Genomic DNA, 21,671 nt, shown 5'->3' with positions numbered 1-21,671 from the left:
CATTTTGTCTTGTGAGCACCTACTGCTACTTACTAGTTTCTAAGGGTGACTCAATCACCATCAGGAACTACCAAGGCTAACTATTAGTGCTTCTCTTTTAACAATCCAAACACATCTTAGACTTTTTAGATCCCAAATAATTGGCCAGCATACATTCCCAGATCTGGGTAATTAAAGTTGTCATATGGTGTCAATAGATTCTTAGCTGTGTATTGGGTGTTTCCCAGGGTTTCTCAACCTCAGTGCTATTGATGTTTTAGGCTGGGTAATTCTCTGCTGTGGGGCTGTCTTGCATATTGTAGGAGGTTTAGCAGAACGTGACCTCTGTCCACTAGATAAAAGCAATGTTCCTCTACTGTGACAATATAAAAACCGAAATCACCCCCAGCTGAAAGCCCGAGTCAGCTAAGGAGAAGTCAGATGAGACATCTTGTACTGAAATGATTCAATGCAATTCAATAACACAACAGCAGCTCCTCACCCTTTCACTTGCTTTGTCCTGGAAACATGCCAGGTGCTTCCCCTACATTTAATCCTCCCATCAATTCTACAAAGCAGTTATTATTATTATTTCCATTTCATATATGAAGAAGTTGGCTTTAAGTAAGGGAGCTGCCCAAGCTTGCTCAGCATGTAAGCCGTAGTGCTCATCAGACGCAGGCCGTGGGTCCTCCACACCACAAGCTTCCCCACTGCTGAGGGAGGATCACTGCTCCAGGTTCGCTCCTCAGACTTCCCACAGATAATCAGGATGATCTGGGACTTGGAGAATTTTTTATAGACTCTACTAAATGTACGTTTTTCCTCTAAGACTGGGATGTATACATGTGCATGAGTGTGTGTGTGTGTGTGTGTGTGTGTGTGTGTTGCGTCAGAAACAAAACAAATCCAAAAGAAACAATCCCAAAGGCACCATGAATTATGTGCATGACTTTAAGAATGAAACCGAGTTGGGCACGGTGGCATATGAGTGTCATCCCCACGGCTTGGGAGGCTGAGGCAGGAGGATCATAAGTTCAAAGCCAGCCTCAGCAACTTAGCAAGACGCTAAGCAACTTAGTGAGATTGTACCTTAAGATGAACTAAAAGGAATGGGGATGTGGCTCAGTGGTTAAGCACCCCTGGATTCAAATCCCAGTAATCAAAAAAAATTTTTTTTTTCTTGGAAACTTAAAAAAGGGCTAGGGGTATATAGCTCAGTGGAAAAGTGCTTGCCTAGCCAGCACCACAATAAATATATAAATCCATCTGAGGTTATGCATCCAAATGGCAGAATGACCTGAGACAAAAAAAAAAGTGTGGTTGTCAGAGCAGGGTGTGTGTTGAAAAGCAGAGCACTAGAACGTAATCACGAGACTTGTGCAAGCTTCCTCACTCTGAACTATGTTCAGAAACAAGGGCACTGCCCTCTGATTCAGTGAGATTTGAGAGTTACTGAGGTAGTGGCTCAAATGTGCTGTGAATTCTTTGCAGGAGAATTCCTATAGAAATGCCTACTAAACCAACCCCCTCCTCTGGGATGGGAATCAAAAAGCCTGCATATGTGTGTGTGAGAGAAAGTGTGTGTGCCTGTGTAAATGCTTCCATGTGTTCAGATGGTGTTCTTTGAGCTTCTGGAGTTCCACAAGCCAACTGGAGTCCTTTAAGTATTTCTAGACATACTTTTTTTTTTTTGGTACCAGGGATTTAACCCAGGGGCATTTAACCACTGAGTCACATCCCAAGCTCTTTTTATTTATTTATTTTTTTATTTTGAGACAGGGTCTTGCTAAGTTGGCTACAGCCTCACTAAATTTCTGAGGCTGGCCTTGAGCTTGTGATCCTCTTGCCTCAGCCTCCCAAACCACTGGGATTACAAGTATGTGCCACTACATCTGGATGTCTAGGCATTTTTTTTTTTTTTTTGGTACCAAGGATTGAACTCAGGGGCACTTAAGCCCTGAGTCAAATCCCCAACCCTTTTTTTGTATTTTATTTAGAGACAGGATCTCACTGAGTTGCTTAGGGCCTCACTAAATTGCTGAGGCTGGCTTTGAACTCACAATCTCCTGCCTCAACCTCTGGAGCCACTGGGATTATAGGCATGTGCCACCATACCCTGCTATTTAGGCATTCTTAAGGTTGTAGTAGGACAATGTTCTTAACTGCTGCTTTACCAGATTTATTATCTCTGTTTCAGTCTAACAATCCTACTCTGTGAAATCCTTTAGTAACTTAAAAATATATTATTAGGGGCTGGGGAATATAGCTCAGCTGGTAGAGTGCTTGCCTTTCATGCACAAAACCCTGGGTTCAAGCCCCAGTACCACAAAAACAAAACAAAACAACAACAAAAAAACCCAACATTATTAGCAGTCAATTTTTGCAGTATTAAGTAGTAATCCCAATAGGAAGCTGTCCAAGATAATAACAACACCTTATGTTTGCACAAACCTTCATGCTTTGTAGAATCCTTTCCTTGCAATTTATTAATTCCTGAATAAGGGCAGGAATAAGGGCACTCAGCAAACCAGGAAATTGAGGCTCAAGGCAATTGAACGAGTTGTCCAGATCATAATTGCTTGGTCATAGTTTTCCCACTACATTACATTCATTTTACCTTTGCAAAATTATAGGAAATCTTAAAAAAAACAAAAGTTCATCTCCCATGACTGGCCCTGCTGCATGGAATCTGCTAAACAGATTTGGTGTGTGGCTTAGGATGTGGGGACACTGATGAGTATGGTCAAGACAAGTCCAGTTCTTCTGTCCACGAGCAGTCACGTGCTCCTTTACAAAATGTCAATCAGAATGCCACTTGACTGATTAGGATGCCCTCATGTTCTCTCATTGTATTAAATGTTCTTTCATGGAGAACTTTAAAGATGTATATGAAAGTCGAGATTTTCATGATGAGCTCTTGTAAGCCCACCACTGACTCCAACAATTTTCAACTTGTGTGTCCTTAGGCTTGTTTCATTCAGATCCTCATCATCCTAAGACATCGTGTTCTACTTCTCTTTGCACAGGATTTAAAGTTCTTACAAGGATCCACAAGACCCTACCTATGTGGCCTCTTCTAACCTCATGTCCTCACCTCACATTCTTGCTAAGTCTGCTTTGCCACAAGGGTCCTTCTGCTCTTCCAGTTCTAATGGCTTTGCCTCGGATGTTCTGTTGGCTTTGAATGTCCTACTTTTACTTCTGCTGGCACACACACTCACTAAATTCATGTCCTGGAAAACATGGTCGCTGGAGAGAGGCCTTCCTGGACTATCCATTATAAAGAAAGTCCTGCTCAATCTCAAGCTCATCTCACTGTTTTGTTTTCATCTCTGATATTTTCTTGTTTTTTTTTTTAATTTTATTTATTCAAAATTGAAATCATTTATTTTTAAAAAATCAATAAAACGAAAACTAAAACAAAACAAAACAAAAAAACCAATTGGCTCCCTTTCTTCCTATGAACTCCTTGAAAGCTGCCAGAAGCTCTCTATATCTCCAAATGGTGCCTGGAACATATTAATACACACACACACACACACACACACAGACATGCACAGGCCTGTTTGGATCCTGGATTGGCTCTAGTTCCCCAGGTACCTGGTGGCTTTCTTTCAAGCCTTTCCATTTCATAAGGGTTTTTGATTTTCATCCTCACTCATCAGCAAAGTGTGCCATGCATACTCCTCTCTTTTTTTTCCTTCCCTCATCTTTCCCTTCTTTCTTCTTAATTTGTATCTTTGATCCTCAAACAGCGAGTCTGCCCCTAGATTAGCCTGGAGTCTCATAAAACATCCTTCCATCATGTCAGGCTGGGAACTCATGACACAACACAAACTGGGGGATGACTCTGGAAATCCTGAAAGGGACTTTGGCTCTTGATATCAAATTCTTCTCCCGATTTTTTTTAAGGCACATTCTAAATCTTAAAAATCTTTTGATGCACAAAGATTTCCATTCAAAAAAGTCCATTTTCTTTTCTTTTTTTTTTTTCAGGAACCGAGAAATAAATCAATTGGTAAAGATTATTAGAAAAAATAAAATATTTCGGGCAAAAATGATGATTCATGTAAATGAATGCCACTCCAAAAGACAAGCTGACTGGCTAGGAAAGGAATCAGCATGAGAGACATCCTGCATTCCCCTTGAGACAGGACTACCAGGACTTTTATCCAGGACCCAGGAAGAACTAGAGACATGCAAGAAAGGGAAGCGGTGAAATCTGTGTATTACATTGTGCGCAAGCTTTGTAATAATACAGCAAAGAGTTCTGACTTTCCAGTCATTTAGGCCAGGTGTCAAACCCTTGCTGTTGTGTTTTGAATCTATAATTGTCACGTATTAGGCAACACAGCCATGTTCAGAGGTGAAAAGATTGGATCATGAGAACTATAGTTTCATAATCTATTTGGTTAATAATTTGAATGGACTATTGGGTGGGAACTGTAGGCAGATGAAGCATGACTGCAGGAAACAGGTCATTAGGAACATACCCTGGGGTACTACATCTTCTTGTTCCTGACTGGTCATGTGCCTGTTCGTTCTCTCTCTCTCTCTCTCTCTCTCTCTCTCTCCCCGCCAGCTGCTGTGCGCAGAGTTTCTCCACAACATCTTTCCACCATGATGTTCTACTTCACTTCAAACACAGAGCAAATGCAGTTGGCCACCCATGGTCTCAAACCTCTGAAATTGTGAGCCCCAAATAAGCTTTTCCTCCTTCAAGCCATTTTTGACAGTTATTTTGGTCACAGGGACAAAAAGCTGGCTAACATACTTGTCTTGTCAACTAGCTGAGAGACCCTGGGAAAATGATTTAACTTAACCTTCTGCATGCCTCAATTTCCTTTTCTGTATGACAAGAAAATCATTATCTAACAAGCAGGAACAGCATGAGAATTAAATGTGTATTATATGTGAGGTTATCAGCATAGTACTGAGCACACGGGAGGCATTCAATATATGGGATTTATTTTACATTTGTTGCTATTTTTTGTTATTATATTACATATTTAACCTAGTTATCCTATATTCTCTTTCCTGCTGGCAATATTTTGTAGCATAGAGGACAAATGAGAAGTACCTGTTGAGCAAAGAGAAACAGTCCTCTCCTTTAGGAAATACTCCTATTGATTTCTGATCATCTCTCCTCTGCTTGCATTTACCTAAGAACAGTAGTTAATTATTCCTTTGGATTTAGGACATTTTGAAATCTTAAAGTGCCCACAGTGGCACCCTGGTTGGCTGAAATGTCTTGGGCTACATACAATTTACCTGATGAATTCACTGTCCTGAAAATCTGCAAAACACTTGGGCCTAAAACTGGGGACAAATTCCTGTAAGCAAACTGAACTGACCTCCTCTCTGGCCCAACCCCAACACTCAGAGTACAGTGGTGTCCTCAGCAAGCGTCTCTGAAGAACCTGCAGGGTTCCAAAGACAATGTGCTGTTCCTTGGTTCCAATGACAAGGGAGTCACACGTTAGAGAAAAGACACTGTAGGGTTATTTGTGAGGCAAGATGAAAGTCCTGCTTTCTGTTTTCTGATAGAAAGTTTCATGTGATGACCTTCTTGCCAAGTCTGAAGGTTTAGATAGGCCATCTGAAGTTACATCTCGAGTCCCCAGGATAGTTTAGATTATGAGATGTCCCCCAATAAGCTCCTGGGTCAGACAACACAGGAATATTTAGAGGTGGAGTAATTAGGTTAGGAGAGCTGTAGCCTAATTAGTGTAACCTATTAATCCATCTGATGGATTAATGATTTGAATGGATTGCTGGGTACTAATTTTGGGCAGGTAGGTAGATAATATTATGTGCCTTATCAGTAATTGTAAGGATTCAAAATACAAAATAAATAAATAAATAAAGTGCCTGGCATCTGGTGGAAGGTCACAATCTGTTAGCTATAATTGCAATTCTGCTTTAACAGAAGTGGAAAAAAAAATGTGTGTGGGAAGGACTTACAGATCTTGCGAATTTCATGCCTGTAGCCCAAAGCACTGTTCAAACATAAACAATGGAGATGAAGAGAAATAAAAACACGGTAATAACTGGTCTGTTCCAGGTAAGTTATGAAAGAACTCAATGGGTGAGTCCATCGATGTGTAAAATCTGTTTAACTTTTGGAGCCACATTTTGAATGTATTTCTTCAGTTTTTTTAAAAAATATTTTTTTAGTTGTTAACAGGTCTTTATTTATTTACATGCAGTGCTGAGAATCAAACCCAGTGCCTCACACATGCTAGGCAAGCACTCTACCACTGAACCACAATCCCAGCCCTATTTCTCCAGTTTTTATCGGATCAGAGGCCCAATGTTGAGAAAAAAACTGATCAAATTTAAAAGATGCATAAATGCCTCATCCTTTTTAAAATAAAGAGAATAACTTCAGAAAACAACAACAACAACAAAAAATCCCCTTGGCATTTAAGCTGGACCTGGAAACTCCCACTTGTAATCCCAGCAACTCAGGAGGCTGAGAAAAGGATCACAAGTTCAAAGCCAGCCTCAGCAACTTAGCAAGACCCTAAGCAACTTAGTGAGACCCTGTCTCAAAATAAAATACAAAAAGACCCACTGGGGATGTGACTCAGTGGTTGAGAGCCCTTGGGTTCAATCTCCAATACCAAATAAATAATTAAGTAACCCCCGTCATTTTAATTAACTGGTCACATGAATATCATAAGACGCACAGGGAAATCATGTGGATATATGCATATTAATTTTAGTGACAATGTTTGGGACATTTATAAAGGGGCTGATATGTACATTTTGTACTTATCACAGCTCCACAACAACTCCTCCAGGTGCTTTTATCTCTATTCAATCGATAATGAAACTGAAGCACATATAGTTCAAGTTACTCATCTAAAATCACATAGCTTGTAAGGGGTTGCGCAGACATTCAGACCCAGGTAGTCTGAGTCTTAGGCCTGCTGTATTGTGTTGTATAGTCAGGAGTACCATAAATTTCTTAGGTATTTATACCTCATATTCCTTAGGTTTTCCCGATGTTTAGTATCTTTTATGCTTTCTATCTCCTGGGCATCACTATCTTTCCAGTAACCCGAGTTAGAAAACACAGAATCCTTTTGGTTTCTCCCTTTTCCTTACTACTCACATTTAACCCACAGGGTTTCTGCTTTCACAATTCAAAACAATTATCCATTCTTTTCCAATTCTCCTTTTTCCTGATCTAACTTAGGTCTTCCCCATGCCTTGTCTGAACTATGGTCAGAGCCCCTCTCTGTTCTCCCCTCCCTCCTCTCCCTTCCTCAAGCCATACTGGACCCCCAGAACTGTGCCTCCATCATGAAAAAATAAGTTAAAATTCATAGAGGGGAAGGCTTGAGTGCAGAGAAGCTAAGTAGTGTGTCCAAGGTTCTAGGAGAGATGGTAAATATTTAACACTTCCATTCTATTCTCCTTTCATTGCTTCCTTTAAGTCACATGTGTTCTTATTCAAGTTGCAAGTTCTGTAATAATGAAGGATCATCTAGAACCTTAACACACTATGCTAAGTAAATAAGCAGGTCAAACAAAGACAACTACTGAGACTAACCCAACTCACAGAGACAGAACATGGAATGGCATTTGCCAGGGGCTAGAAGGAGGAAGAAAGGGGATCTATTTTTCAATGGATATGGAGTTTCAGTTTTATAAGATGGAAGGAGTTCTGGAGATGCAGGTGATGGAAGTACAACTCATAAATGTACTTAATGCCACTGAACTGTTCACTTAAAAATGGTTACGATAGTAAATTTTATGTTTTCTAACACCATTTTAATAAAAGAATAATTAAGGATCTAAAAGTTGGAAAGGTTCCATTTTAGACTGAGGACATCCAGTTAACCTTACATAGTCACATGTCTATCAGGTCACTTGATCCTCTTTCAAATAGGAAGCATAGTTATGATTGTTATTTCTAACTTTAAGTTGGGGAAATTAAGTTTGGGAACACTGAAGCTCAGTTGCTTCATTAAGTGACCCGTCTGAGGTTCCAAACCTGATAAATGATGGTGGAACGTGAGTTAATGGAAGTTGAATATTTTCCTCAGTGTGGCTTTTAACTTCTGGCAAATAGCATCAGAAAATTAATAGCAAGATTGGGCTGCCTGCCTGGGGAGGAGGAGTGAGGAAGAACCTTGAAATGTGTAGTGTGTGGCATGGTTTGAATTTGTCCAACCATGATTTGGAAGTTACTCATCCTGGTAAAAGGACAACATGCTTAGGATCTAAAGGCTGTTTCTGTCAAGGATGTCCTATGAAATCATATAATAATTCTGCATGAATGTCAACCATGGAGAATGAAAAGAGCTTATACCTTGTGACTCATCATCCCTTTCTTTGGAAAACCCCAGTGGAATGGGGATGGAATTTTTCTCTCTGTCTGAAATAACCAAACTTGTGGTTTTTCCTGTTTCAAGGAGAGATTACGCTTTTAAATGGCATTTTCCCATTTGTGGTGGAATGATATGACGTACAAGATTACTTTAAAAAAAGGCAACAGGTGTGTGTGGGAAATGAGTGGGCATATAGATGAAACAAGATTGGCCCTGGGTGATAATTATCGAAGCTGGTTAATGAGAACATAGGAACTCACAGTACTTACTATAAAGTTAAAAATAGCAATTCTGTAAGGATATTCTGGGGAAAAGAGAGGGGAGGTGGATGCCACGGTCACTTTAGGAAACAATTTTCTAGATCCTTTCCTTGAAAGCCACAGTGCATACTGAAGACTTTGAGAAGTACTGCATTAAAGAGACCTTTTCACACAGTGTAGCCTGCATTCTGACTTACTTTGGAAACCTGTCTTTTTCTCTCCTGCGATATCTGTTAATAAGTGGTCCAACTAGCCATTGATGGGATGCGCTTTGGTGAATCTGTTTTAAAAGATCACGTTGTGACTTTTCATGGGTGAGAACAAGAATCAAGGACAGTTTCCTGACTTTTCTGCTGAGAGCAGCTTTTCAGAGTAGAATAACTTATTTTTTTTTTTTTTTGGATTACAGAGGAAAAGCAAGGAAATCATCTACTTATTCTGAGTCAGGCAAATATAGTAAACCTAATGTGTATCTCATACCAGCTCCCTTGCTGGATTATATAGCCACAGCAGAGACAGACTACACCTCATGATTAGGGAGGGGCATGGCCTCTGGGGTCAGTCAGCCTGGGTTCAAACCCTATCTTCACCACTCTGTCTGGGTGACCATGAACAAGGTATGTAGCCTCTTTGTGCTTCATTTCTTTTTTTTTTTTTTTGGGGGGGGAAGGTATCAAGGATCGAACTTGGCCACTGAGCCACATCCCCAGCCCTATTTTGTATTTTATTTAGAGACAGGGTCTCACTGAGTTGCTTAGCGCCTTGCCATTGCTGAGGCTGGATTTAAACTGGTGATCCTCCTGTCTCAGCCTCCCAAGCGGCTGGAATTCCAGGTGTGTGCCACCGCACCCAGCTTAATTTCTTTATCTATAAAATAGGAATATGTTTTTTAAAAGAATCTTTTTTAGTTGTAGATGGACACAATATCTTTAATTTATTTATTCATTTTTTATGTGGTGCTGAGGATCGAACCCAGTGCTTCACATGTACAAGGCAAGCGCTCTACTACTGAGCCACAACCCCAGTCCAGGAATATGTTTTTAAAAACTCCTTATGGAATGGTTGCCAGATTTAATAAGTAGAAACACAAGATGCTCAAATATTAAATGGGGCATACTTATGTTAAAAAAAAGAGTCTCAGTTTATCTGAAATTAAAATTTAACTGGTCTTCCTGTGTTCTAAGTAGCAATCCTACTTTGTAGAATTGTTGAAGGAATATTATGTGACATTACACACGTTGATGTCTCAGAATAGTACCTGGAATGCAGTTAAGTACTCAGTTAACTATTGTTTATTAACATAGCCACTTTAGTCATTGGCATTTTTCTTTTATTCTGCTTCTGTTAATATTTTTTTTTCTTTTTTAGTATTGGGAATTGAAACCAGGGGCGCTTAACCACTGAGCCACATTCCTGGCTAAGTTGTTTAGAACCTTGCTAAGTTGCTGAGGCAGGTCTTGGATTCTCCTGCCTCAGCCTCCTGAGTTGCTGGGATTATAGGGATATAGATGTGTGTCACCATGCCTGACTTCTTAACAATTTTCTAAGGATTTTTTAAAATCAGTAAACGATTTAAACATTTATAGTCACAATTCTCTATAGTCAATGAAAAGAAGAAATGACATCGTCTGGTTTAAACCATTAGAGAGTTGTTTTGTTAAGGGCCACGGAAGATGCATTAAACTGCAATTTATTTAACATTAATAGAAGGAAGCCATCGTAGGAAAAATAGTGAACATTAGCTTCATGGGAAATTTGGTGATTTTTTTAGTTCCAAGAGAGCTACCTCTTTATTTTTATTTTTTTTCTTGGAAAAGAATTAACTTGTAGTTCCTGAATGCACTTTAACCAAGAGTGGAGGGGAAATGGAGAGAAGTTATCCTGAGCTGTTGGTAAAACCTGGAGGAGAGAATCTACCACGAAGGGTTCACTGTAATATCTCAACAAAGATTGCCGTTCAACCAGCTTGTCCCAGGTTTATAGAGCGGCAGAAATGACAGAATGTAGTACATTTTCCAGAGTCCCTATACTTTTCTAATGCACATGTTGGCAAGGAAACCCGGAATATAAATAACAGTCTAGCTTGAAAGGGTTTCCTTACAGAAGGTGCCTGATGGGCTGGTTTTCAGCGCTGAAGTCTGACAGCTGGCCATTGTTTGTACACAAACCGGCAATGGGTCTCTCTGGTTTTTCTATCACTTTTATGTTGGTGATTCAGTAAAGATTTACTGGACTAAGAATCATGATTTACATAAACATGTGATATTCAGATTTCCTATAGAAAGCAAAGCAGAAAGTTCTGAATACACCATCCTGAGAGAATGGGAACTTCAAATTTAAGTTTTAAGTTTTGAAAGGTGGCTTTCTTCTAAATTATAAAAAAAAATGATTTTGAAGCATTGTTACAAAAAAATGCTTATTCATCATCCCACACTCATTATATAAAAAAAAAAAAAATGCAGGGGTGAGAAAGAGCAAGACAGGCCTAGAGACAGAGTAAAACCCAAGTGGGGGAAAGAAACAGAAAATCTAAGACTTCTACATACCGAGGTGAATCCCCTTTCCTCTGCAAACCCTCTTTCCATACACTTTCTAAACAATGCCTGTAGTCTGCTCTCTTTTGCTGACACCTTGCTTCAGCCACCCACTCTCCCGCTTTGGCTAACACAGCACACAGGCCACGGCTAGGGAAAAGTACCATTTAAAGGACCAACTCAATCTATGTATCTGGAAGTCATTCCAAACAAAGTCCATTTCTAAACGTGATAACATAAGGGGAAGGGGCTGCTAAGTTCAGATAATGACAGTTTTTTTTTTTTTTTTCTGTTTGCCAACAAATAATCATCACATTGAACAAAGCTAGGTTAGCTGTTGGTATATAAACAGTGCCAACTGCCGCTTCTGCTTCTCAGGGCTGTCAAAAGCAATCCGAAATCAGGGCAGTTCTAAAGTGAGTGAGTCAATAAATAACACCAACAAAGGCAAACGGAAAGAAAAAAAAAAAAAGTCAGCACACCTTTTTGTTGTTGTTAGGGCACGTCCTTGTTATGTCTTCATTAAGAGGAACTTGCTTTCTGAGTTTAAACAGACCCTGGTCTCCCAGAGACAACAGAAAAGTGAAACTTGATCCTTGACTTTTCGAGACCCTGCTGGTAACACAGGCTCAAAGAGAAAGCAATGACAAAAGCGTACTTACCAATGTCACAAACTTCAACTCCTTGGCTAGCACACCTTGGTCCAGCAGGAGAGAAAGCAGAAGCAGAGAGCCAAGGCTGAGTCTCGCCACCCTGGCCATGTGGACAGAGGCAACGCTCACGTCAGACAGAGTTTGCTTCTGGCAGGAGTCCGAAGGTGCTGCTCCAGCTTCAAAACCCTTCAGGAGGGAAGCTATTTAATCAAAGGATTGAAAGGGGAGGAGGAGCCAAACTCATAAATAGTAAAATTTCCAGGAAGTTTTGGGCGGGGTTTGGCATGTAAATAATGTCATATAATTTTTGAATTGGAGATCAAGGTCTCCTCCATTTAAGTTAGGACCCCACGAGGTTCACTGGAGGAAATGCTCTTGCTCAAGGTCACACAGTACTTATCAGTTCTTTCTTTTCTTGTTTGCAGTTTACCTTTATTTTTTCTGAAGATGGTCTGAGGTCCCAGCTCTTGCTTTAAAAAGGGTCTGTTCTGACTTTGGAAGCCTGAGAACAGCAATTCTTAATTTTTTGGGAATCCACAAGCAAAGGAAGAGAAATCTGGAGGGAACTGACGCGTCTGGACATGTTTGGGGTCTGTTCCCGTGCCAAACATGATGTCTGATTTTCTTAAACTCTCCTGTAGCCTAGAGGTGTTTTAAAATTGAAGAAAAGAAGTTTATGTGGGTAAATTTTAGTTCTACCTGAAGTCATCGGAGGATCACCTGTGGCATCTCAAAATTAGGATTGGATTCTGAATCTGACTCAGCTTTTAAAAAGAAACGCTGAAAACCAAACAAACCTACAACTCGGCATTGTCACTGATGGACGTTGGCCAAAAGCCTGTCCTTGGGAGAGCCACACCCTTACCTCTCCAGCTGCGATCTCACTGGGGATGCTACAAAAGAAGATGATCCGGGTTGATGGAACTCAGCTCTCCATTTTTCTCAGACTGTCTACCCCTTCCTAGGTTCAAACAACACTGACCCTGCACACCACGGATGAGATTTTGCTGGAGTTTCGGGCAGCACTGCCTGTTGTGATGTTTCCATACCAAGGGGCAGAGGGAGAACAATGGTTTTCCCACAACCGATTCCCTGGGTATACTACACTTGACCTGTGACTGGAAGTTTCTGTTGTTATGTGATCATAGGATGCTCTGGAATGTGGTGTGTGGGAGACCATGGTTCTTCAGGTATGGGGGAAATAAAAGCACAGAATTAGTGTGGTACAATTAGACCTTTAAGGGTTACATCCCTCACCTGTTCAGTACCCATGGTCATTTTTTTTTCTTTCTTTTTTTTTTTTTTTTTTTTTTTTTTGGTATCAGGGATTGAACCAGGGGCACTCAACCACTGAGCCACATCCCCAGCCCTGTTTTGAATTTTATTTAGAGACAGGGTCTCACTGAGCTGCTTAGGGCCTCGCTTTTGCTGAGGCTGGTTTTGAACTCGCAATCCTCCTGCCTCAGCTTCTGGAGCCACTGGGATTACAGTCTCCCACTGTCATTTTCGATGGGTGAGATTTTGAGGAGATGGGTGCAAGGAAAAGGAAAGAAGATTGGAGAGAATTCCAGTTCAGAGTAGACAGGCAGCTGCCACACCATTCGCTGCTGTATTCACTAGGCAACCTGAGAAAAGCTTCAGTACCTCAGTTCCCATGTATATTCCTTAAAAGGCATCAACTGCCTGATTCGGTTTAATGGCCTATTTCTTCATTTTCAGCCTGGCTCTTTCTTCTCTTTGCTTGGCTTGCCCTTGGACTAATGCCTGAGACTATTTTAGCTCTATTCTTTGCTCTTGCTGATAACGACTGTTTCTCTAACCTACCTGTGCTATGTTGCATGTGTTGGAGACTCCTTTCTGACCTGGCCCAGACTTCCTCAGTGGTACCTCCTCTAGGCACTTCTAGCCCCCCCCCCCCCCCAATAAGAACAATAACAACAGTGACAAGATGTTTTCTTAAACAGAGAACCAGAAAAACATGATTTGAATTGAACACCATTCAACTCAAATTTAATTTCAGTTGAACTAAGTGGGTGGTTTATATTTCTTTTCTATCTGAGCATCATCCTGGCTTTTACTTTGATCATCAAGTTATAAGATCATAAAGGCAGAGTTCTGAAAAACCTGAACACCATAACCTTGAAAGATCCTCTACTCAGATAAATCCAGTTTAGAATCTTCTATGGCCTCTTGAGCCTTGAACTCATACGTCTTTGCAAAGAACCAAGTTTCATTTGGGATAAACATATGGAAATCGTAATATCAAAAGTGACATTGAGCCAGGGCATGGTGGGGCTCACCAGTAATTCTAGTGACTTGGGGAGGTAAAGGCAGGAGGACTACAAGTTCAAAGCCAGCTTCAATAATCGAGTGAGGCCCTAAGCAACTCAGCAAGACCTTGTCTCAAAATAAAAAGGGCTGGAGATGTGGCTGAGTGTGGTTAAATGCCCCTGGTATCAAAACCACAACAAAAAAGTGACAAGGAAAAACACTAGAATGTCTTCATATGACAGTAATTTTCCACTAGTAGAACTTACTGGCTGAATCACCTGGTTTCTTGCAATACTTCTTTCTTCATAGGTCAAGTGCTCAAACCCTAATTAATGCAATGTTTTATGAAAATTCCATATTTGGAGCAGGTTGGGATTTTTTTGGAAAGCAGACTCAGGGTGGAGCAAAGGAAGAAGATGAACTGCAGTGAAATGCTAATGACAACCTCTAGCTGATCCTGCTGGGGGTTCGGGAGATGGGGGGACTCTTTGATTGTCCTGAATTGGGGTGGGGGAGCCAGGCTGTTTCCTCCCAGCATTAGCCAATCACTGGATTCAAACTGCCTGTGGTAGGGAGCACAAGTAGGGTAGGGAGAAGGTGGCTATCTTCTGAAGGCAGATCTCCAAGCGTTTGCCAGCTGAAGAATGTCACACAACAACTCTCCAAATCTGGGGAGAATCAATACTTCAACATCCGAGAGGGCACTGGGGTGGTGTAACAGAATTTTGCCAATGAAAAAATATTTATAGGAAAAAATATGATCCATAGTAGTTCTAACTTTGAAAATTCTAAGTGTGCTCGGACAGGGAGAGTCTGGGTGTGTGAGATCCATCAGTGGGTATATGGCTGCTAGCCAGGAAGAAAGGCTGTTTCCCTGTGTGGATTTCTATGATTTGCGCAATTGTATTATTGGACTCTCGGTGCCTTGTGGACTAGTGGGCACTCAGTAGTACTGATTGGCCAACCCTGGATATAAAGGCAAATTACTGTATCAGAGCCTTGTTATAATAAGAGCTACTCTTAGGCAAAATTTAATAAGATGGTTTAAAATAAAGGTTCTTCTCTCTTTTTCCTGTGTGTGTGTGTGTGTGTGTGTGTGTGTGTGTGTGTGGTACTGGGGATTGAACCCAGGGCCTTGGCAAGCACTCTACCAGCTGAGCTATATCCTCAGCCCCAAAAGTTCTTCTCTTAATCCATCATTGTGTGTGTGTGTGTGTGTGTGTGTGTTTTCTTTGTCTATGGCATAAAATAACCACTTTATTAATTAATATTTAGACAAATATTCCTCCACATAATAACTTACTACACCATTTAAAATAAGATGTGTAGCTGGGTGTGGTAGACACGACTTTAATTCCACCAACTCAGAAGGCTGAGGCAGAAGGATTGCAAGTTCAGATCAGCCTCAGCAACTTAGTGAGACCCTGTCTCATAATAAAAAAATTAAAAGGGCTGGGGATGTAGTTCAGTGGTAAAGTGCCCTTGGGTTCTTCCAAAATTGTATATACCTTAAGGGGTTCCTGAAATGGGAGAACACTTGCAAAGGTAAAGAAAGTGTTAGAATCTTTTTTTTAACCTAAAAAAAGTGAAGATAAAAGCTTTACAATGGAATTTTATGTTACAAGGAACTATTTTAAAGTTAAATATTATTTGGTTATAAAATGGAGCAAAGTACTAATACATGAGTGAACCTTAAAAATTTATGTCAGGTAAAGAAAACCAGTCACAAAAGATGACACATAGATTTCATTTATATTAAATGTTTAGAATAGAAAATTCTTGGGAGACAGAAAGTAGATTAGTCTTTGCCTAGGGCAGGGGGCAGGAGAATGGGGGGGGTGGCTAAAAGATACAGGGTCTATTTTTGTGCTGCTAAATATTCCCTAAAATTGTGGTGATACATAACTCTGAACATACTAAAACTCATGAAACTGTACACTTTAAATGGATTTAACTATACAGCATATTCATTATATCTCAAAAATACTGTTATGAAAATGATTTAATACACAATCAATGTTCTAATTTTTAATATAAAGAAGATAATTGGAATGTATCCTTAACCAAAAACATTTATTATATGTATGTTAATAATGTATATTATATTGATAAAGATCATGACTGAACAAGTTTGGAAACCACTTATCTATTAACATATGAAAAAAAAAACCCTAGAATATTAACGTTACCTATTAAACGGGTAACGTGGAGCATGCCTGTAATCTCAATGGCTTGGGAGGCTGAGGCAGGAGGATTGTGAGTTCAAAACCAGCCTCAGCAATGGCAAGGTGCTAAGCAACTCAGTGAGATCTGTCTCTAAATAAAATACAAAACAGGGCTGGGGATGTGGCTCAGTGGTCGAATGTCCCTGAGTTCAATCCCCCAGTACCAAAAAAAAAAAAAAGTTACCCATTGCTACGAAACAATGGAACACAAACTCTGTGACCGAAAAGAAGGTGCATTTATTATCTCACATTTTCCCTGAGTCAGGAGTCCTGCTCAAGGTCTCTGACAAGGCCACAGTGTTGGCCAGGCCTAGGTCACTTTCCAGTTCATGTGGTCCTTGTCAGAATTCAGTTCCTTGAAAGCTGTTGAATAGAGGGCATCAGTTCCTGAGTTGCTAGGTGTCCCCTGCAGTCTGCCTTCAGTTCCTTGTGCCCTGTGTCCTTCCAATATGGCTACCTAACTCATCAAAGTATGCAAGCAGAGAAGGCAGTAGAGAAACATCAGTGATCATTTTTTAGTTGTTGTTGAACTCTATCCTGTGTTAAAAATAAAAATCCTGGAAAGCTTCATAAAATACAGATTCCTATTTGGCATATTAGATTACAATGTTAGTGTTTGATTCCAGTTTAAAATATATGATTAAAGAATTGACACAGGTCAGTGCCCTACTCCTGTAATACCAGCAGCTCTGGAGGCTCAGGCAGGAGCATTGCAAGTTCAAAGTGAGCCTCAGCAACTTAGTGAGGCCCTAAACAACTCAGTGAGATCCTGACTCAAAGGGACTGGGGATGTGGTCAATGGTTAAGTGCCCCTGGGTTCAACCCCTGGTACTGAAAAGATTTGATACAAATATTTTAAATTGAAACTGTTATCACCCTTTAACAGTTTAGAGATTTTTAACTCATCATGTATAGAAATTTAGTTTGAGTATTGAAATCTATTTTATTGATTAGGAAGATAGTTTATTAATCCAACATTTATTGTAATAAAATGTAATTATTCACTTTATAAAAATTTTTAAATATGCCAGTTAACATTTGCTAGAAGCAAAATAAAATTTACATGTTGATCTTAAAAGATGAAAGTAAATATACCAATTCCTGGGCTTCCCAGTTTAGAAACAAAATAAAATTTACATGTTGATATTAAAAGATGAAAAAAAAACCAACCAATTCATGGGCTTCCCTCTCAGAAATTCTGATTCAGTAGATTTAGGTAAGTACAGTGCCCTACCAAGATTTAATGGTACCTGAGGCAAAAGGAGAAAAATCAAAAATATCAATTCTGTCTTAACATTTTGGTTTTTCATTAATAATGGATTGTCTAACATTGATTTTTTTTGAAACATTGCATTACAATAATGCCCCTGGGTTCAATCCCTGATACCAAAAAGATTTGATACAAATATTTCAAATTGAAACTGTTATCACCCCAAACAGTTTGGAGATTTTTAGCTCATCATGTATAGAATGATTATCTTGATTATGGAGGATTTTTGGTCACCCCTTAAATTTTGTACCCAAAGTGAATACCTCACCCATCTCATTTTTCATTTCTAGCTATGACTCTAAGTGGGAAGACCAAACAGAATTACCTCTTTTTTTCTTTTATCTATCTACTATCTATCTATCTATCTATCTTTTTATTTGTAGTTGGACATAATGCCTTTATTTATTTCTTTATTTTATGTGGTGCCCAGGATTGAACCCAGCGCCCTGCACGTGCTAGGCGAGCGCTCTACCGCTGAACCACAACCCCAGCCCCTTCTTTTTTCTGTTGACATGAAATGATCCACTGGGTTTTCTCTACAAGAGAATGCAGGCTGGGTAAGGTGAGGCCAGCTTTGGCTGATGGTACTGAAAGAAACCAAGAAAGCGATGGAGAATAGGGATGGATAGGGTTCTGTATTTCTAAAATTATCATCCATAAATGAGCTGCAATTGCTCAATTACTGGTAGGAAATGTAAGGCCCTTGTGTTTTGCTATAGTCCACCTTGCATGTCATTCTAGAATATTCTATTACCTAAACATCCAGGCTGTTTAGTGTAGCCTTCCAAAATAAGTTGGTCACAATGAACAGATATTTTCATCAAAATCAGAAATTTAAAAATGTCTAGAATTAGCTCCATGCTGACTCTGGCATGGGGTTACCTGATTATGGGGTACCAATCCATTATCAGAGTTTTTGAAAATGGACCTGGAAGAAAAATCAAAAATATCAATTCTGTCTTAACATTTTGGTTTTTCATTAATAATGGATTGTCTAACATTGATTTTTTTTGAAACATTGCATTACAATAATGCATTACAATAATTCATTTTATGGCATCACTTATGTGTCTTTCTTTGGGTTAATTCAGAAGTTACTCAACAGAGAACTTTTTCCTTCTTCTCTGGTCTCTGTCCACCTCTTGTTTTGGTATATCTTGTATTAGAGAGATTCCATAATTTCTTGGAGTGAAAAATGCCCAGGCAATTCAAAACCCTTTAAAAAGTTCTCTTGAAGAATTTCCTGAATCATGGGACTCACCCCCCACACACCTTTCTCCTTATTCTTCTCTAGCTTCAGTAAATGAGAGGAAACATTTGACCCTTCACTTTCTGAGTCTGGCATATTTCACTTAGTATGATGGTCTTTAGTTCCATTCATTTACCAGCAAGTGCCATAATTTCATTCTTCTTTATGACGGAGTAAAACTCCATTGTGTATATGGACCACATTTTCTTTATCCATTCATCTGTTGAAGAGCATCTAGGTTGGATTCATAGCTTAGCTATTGTGAGTTGCAATGCTATACACATTGATGTGCCTATATCATGATAGTATGCTGATTGTAGTTATTTAGGATAAAGTCCGAGGAGTGGGATAGCTGGGTCATGTGGTGGTGCCATTCCTAGGCTTTTGAGGAATTTCCGTACTGTTTTCCAAAGTGGTTGTATTCATTTGCAATCCCACCAACAATATATGAGTGCATCTTTTCCCCCACATCCTCACCAGCATTTATTATTTGTATTCTGGCTAATTGCCATTCTAACTGGAGAGAAATAAAATATCAATGTAGGTTTGATATACATTTTCCTGATTGCTAGTGATGTTGGACATTTTTTCACATATTTTTCTGGCCATTAGCATTTATTCTTTTGAGAAATATCAATTTAGTTCTTTTGCTTATTTATTGAGTTATTATTATTATTTTTTGGTGTTAAGTTTTTGGGGAGAGGGAAGAGGAATAAATAAAGGGAAGAAATGCAGAATGAAACTGACCAAATTATGCTATGTACACACATGAATATATTACACTGAATTTCACCTGTATGTGTATATGTAAAACACTAATTTATTTATTTATTATTATTATTATTATTTATTATCTTCAAGAGACAGTTGAGATGGGGTGGGGGTCTTGATGTTAAGGTGAAGCAGGTTAATAAGGGCCAACCATCAGCAAACTCATTCTATCTGAGCCTGTTGGTGCATGCTGTAAAACACTAATTTAAAAAGCAATAAATAAATAGAAGGAAGACCAGTAAAATAGAGGAAGTGGAATGGGAGGTGGGAGGAGGTGAGGGAAAGAGGAAGTACTGGGGACTGATATGAAGCAAATTATATTCCATGCATGTATGACTATGTCCGATGAACCCTGCTATTATGTATAATAATAATGCACTAATAAAAACATTGTAAAAAGAATTTCCTGAATTAAATCAGGTCTGCAAAGAAGGATTTCATTGGCTTCTCACCACATTTAGAATAAAATCCAAATTTCCCCATAGTCTGCAAGACCCTGCTTGATCTGACTCCTACATCATCTTCAATTTATATCATATCACTCTTGCCTTGGTCACTCTATTCCAGCCACACTGACCTCCTTATTCCTCAGAAGCCACATCTGTTGCCACTTTATGCACTTTGCATTGACTGTGTCCTCTATCTGGAACACTCTTCCCTCAGATGAACTGATTCTCTAAGGCCTTCCTAGATCCATCCAGCAGCTTCCCCTACCGTCTGTATTATATGAACTTGTTTTATTTCTGGGGTAGCATTTTCCATCCTTGACATTATTTCATATATTTCTTTGTTTATTGATTATGTATCTCTTCCACTAGAATGTAAACTGCATAGAGAAAGGGCTGTTTTACTTACTGCTATTGCCATCACATAGACCAGAACATACCACATGGTGGGGACTCAATAAGTATTTGTTAATGAATGAATAAATTTTCAGTTTGGGCACCCTTACTAATCAATTACTTATCTAATATATATTACATAAAATGTGAGTGTATGGAATATACATCTACAATGTAAAATACATACATAATAATACTTTATATAAAATGTTATATATATATATATATATATATATATATATATATATATATATATATCCCACCATGTTTTGAGGTTTTCTTGTAATATCCCTAATCTGTTTTTCTGCTTATCCATTACCAGAAAGATGATGGGCCATCTTACCCTGGGATGATTTGCTTTGGTTAAAGAAAATCATGCCAAACTTTATCTTTTGGTTTTGAGACTTCAAAGCTTTGTGATTTTTCTAAGTCCTTTTCTCTGGTAATTTGACTACTAGTCTTAGGCTCCCCTAATAATTCCTGTCATTTGTTGTATGTCCTGGGAAAATTGGTCTGCTGAAGTGGAGACATTTTGAGTCCCATATTTAATCTGAAGAATTCATAGAACTTCTTCATTGTATGTGATCATATGCCTATGTTTATTTTAATAAAAATATGTTTTAAGTTACTTATGGGGTGACATAGGCCATGAAGATCTGAACCCCCAGCATATGTGTGCACACACTTGTGTGCATGGACACACACACACACACACACACACACACACACACACTGCTGAATGCATGCCTCAAGATGATATGCCCTCGTTTTGGAACTATAATATATCCTCTTCAAAAGGGAAAAATGGGACTCTTTTTTTTTAAAGAGAGAGTGAGAGAGAGAGAATTTTTAATATTTATTTTTTAGTTTTCGGCGGACACAACGTCTTTGTTTGCATGTGGTGCTGAGGATTGAACCCGGGCTGCACTCATGCCAGGTGAGCGCACTACCACTTGAGCCATACCCCCAGCCCCAAAATGGGACTCTTTGTGAGGCTTGGTGGGGAAAACTTAGTGATAAGAAAGTAGAGTTGCCCCTGTTACAACATAGTAAGGTTGAGACCTGGCTTCCTAACCCATTCAAATATAGCTATTTCATCCCATTTCATTCCCCTTTATTTTTATTTTTTATTTTTTGATACTGGGGATTGAACCCAGGGGCACTCAACCACAGAGCCACGTCCCCAACCCTTTTAATTATTAATTTTGAGACACAGTCTCACTAAGTTGCTGAGGCTGGCTTTGAACTTGCACCTCCTGCCTCAGCCTCCAG

At 39.3% G+C, this 21,671-nt stretch overlaps 1 protein-coding gene across 2 annotated transcripts in view; it reads right to left on the bottom strand.

Annotated features, from left to right (window-relative positions):
• ACP3 (acid phosphatase 3) overlaps window positions 1–11,951 on the bottom strand; it is a 53,303-nt gene extending 41,352 nt beyond the window's left edge. For both annotated transcript variants that reach the window (XM_081301799.1, XM_081301800.1), the window contains exon 1: window positions 11,781–11,951. In XM_081301799.1, the coding sequence (XP_081157925.1) occupies window positions 11,781–11,879 (99 nt within the window). In that variant the 5' untranslated portion in view covers window positions 11,880–11,951. The remainder of the gene's footprint in view (window positions 1–11,780) is intronic.
• Window positions 11,952–21,671: the final 9,720 nt, after the last annotated feature.

The sequence above is a fragment of the Spermophilus citellus genome (assembly GCF_964194105.1).
Source record: "Spermophilus citellus genome assembly, chromosome: 7".
Taxonomy (NCBI): Eukaryota; Metazoa; Chordata; class Mammalia; order Rodentia; family Sciuridae; genus Spermophilus; species Spermophilus citellus.
This window is presented reverse-complemented; position numbering and strand designations above follow the sequence as displayed.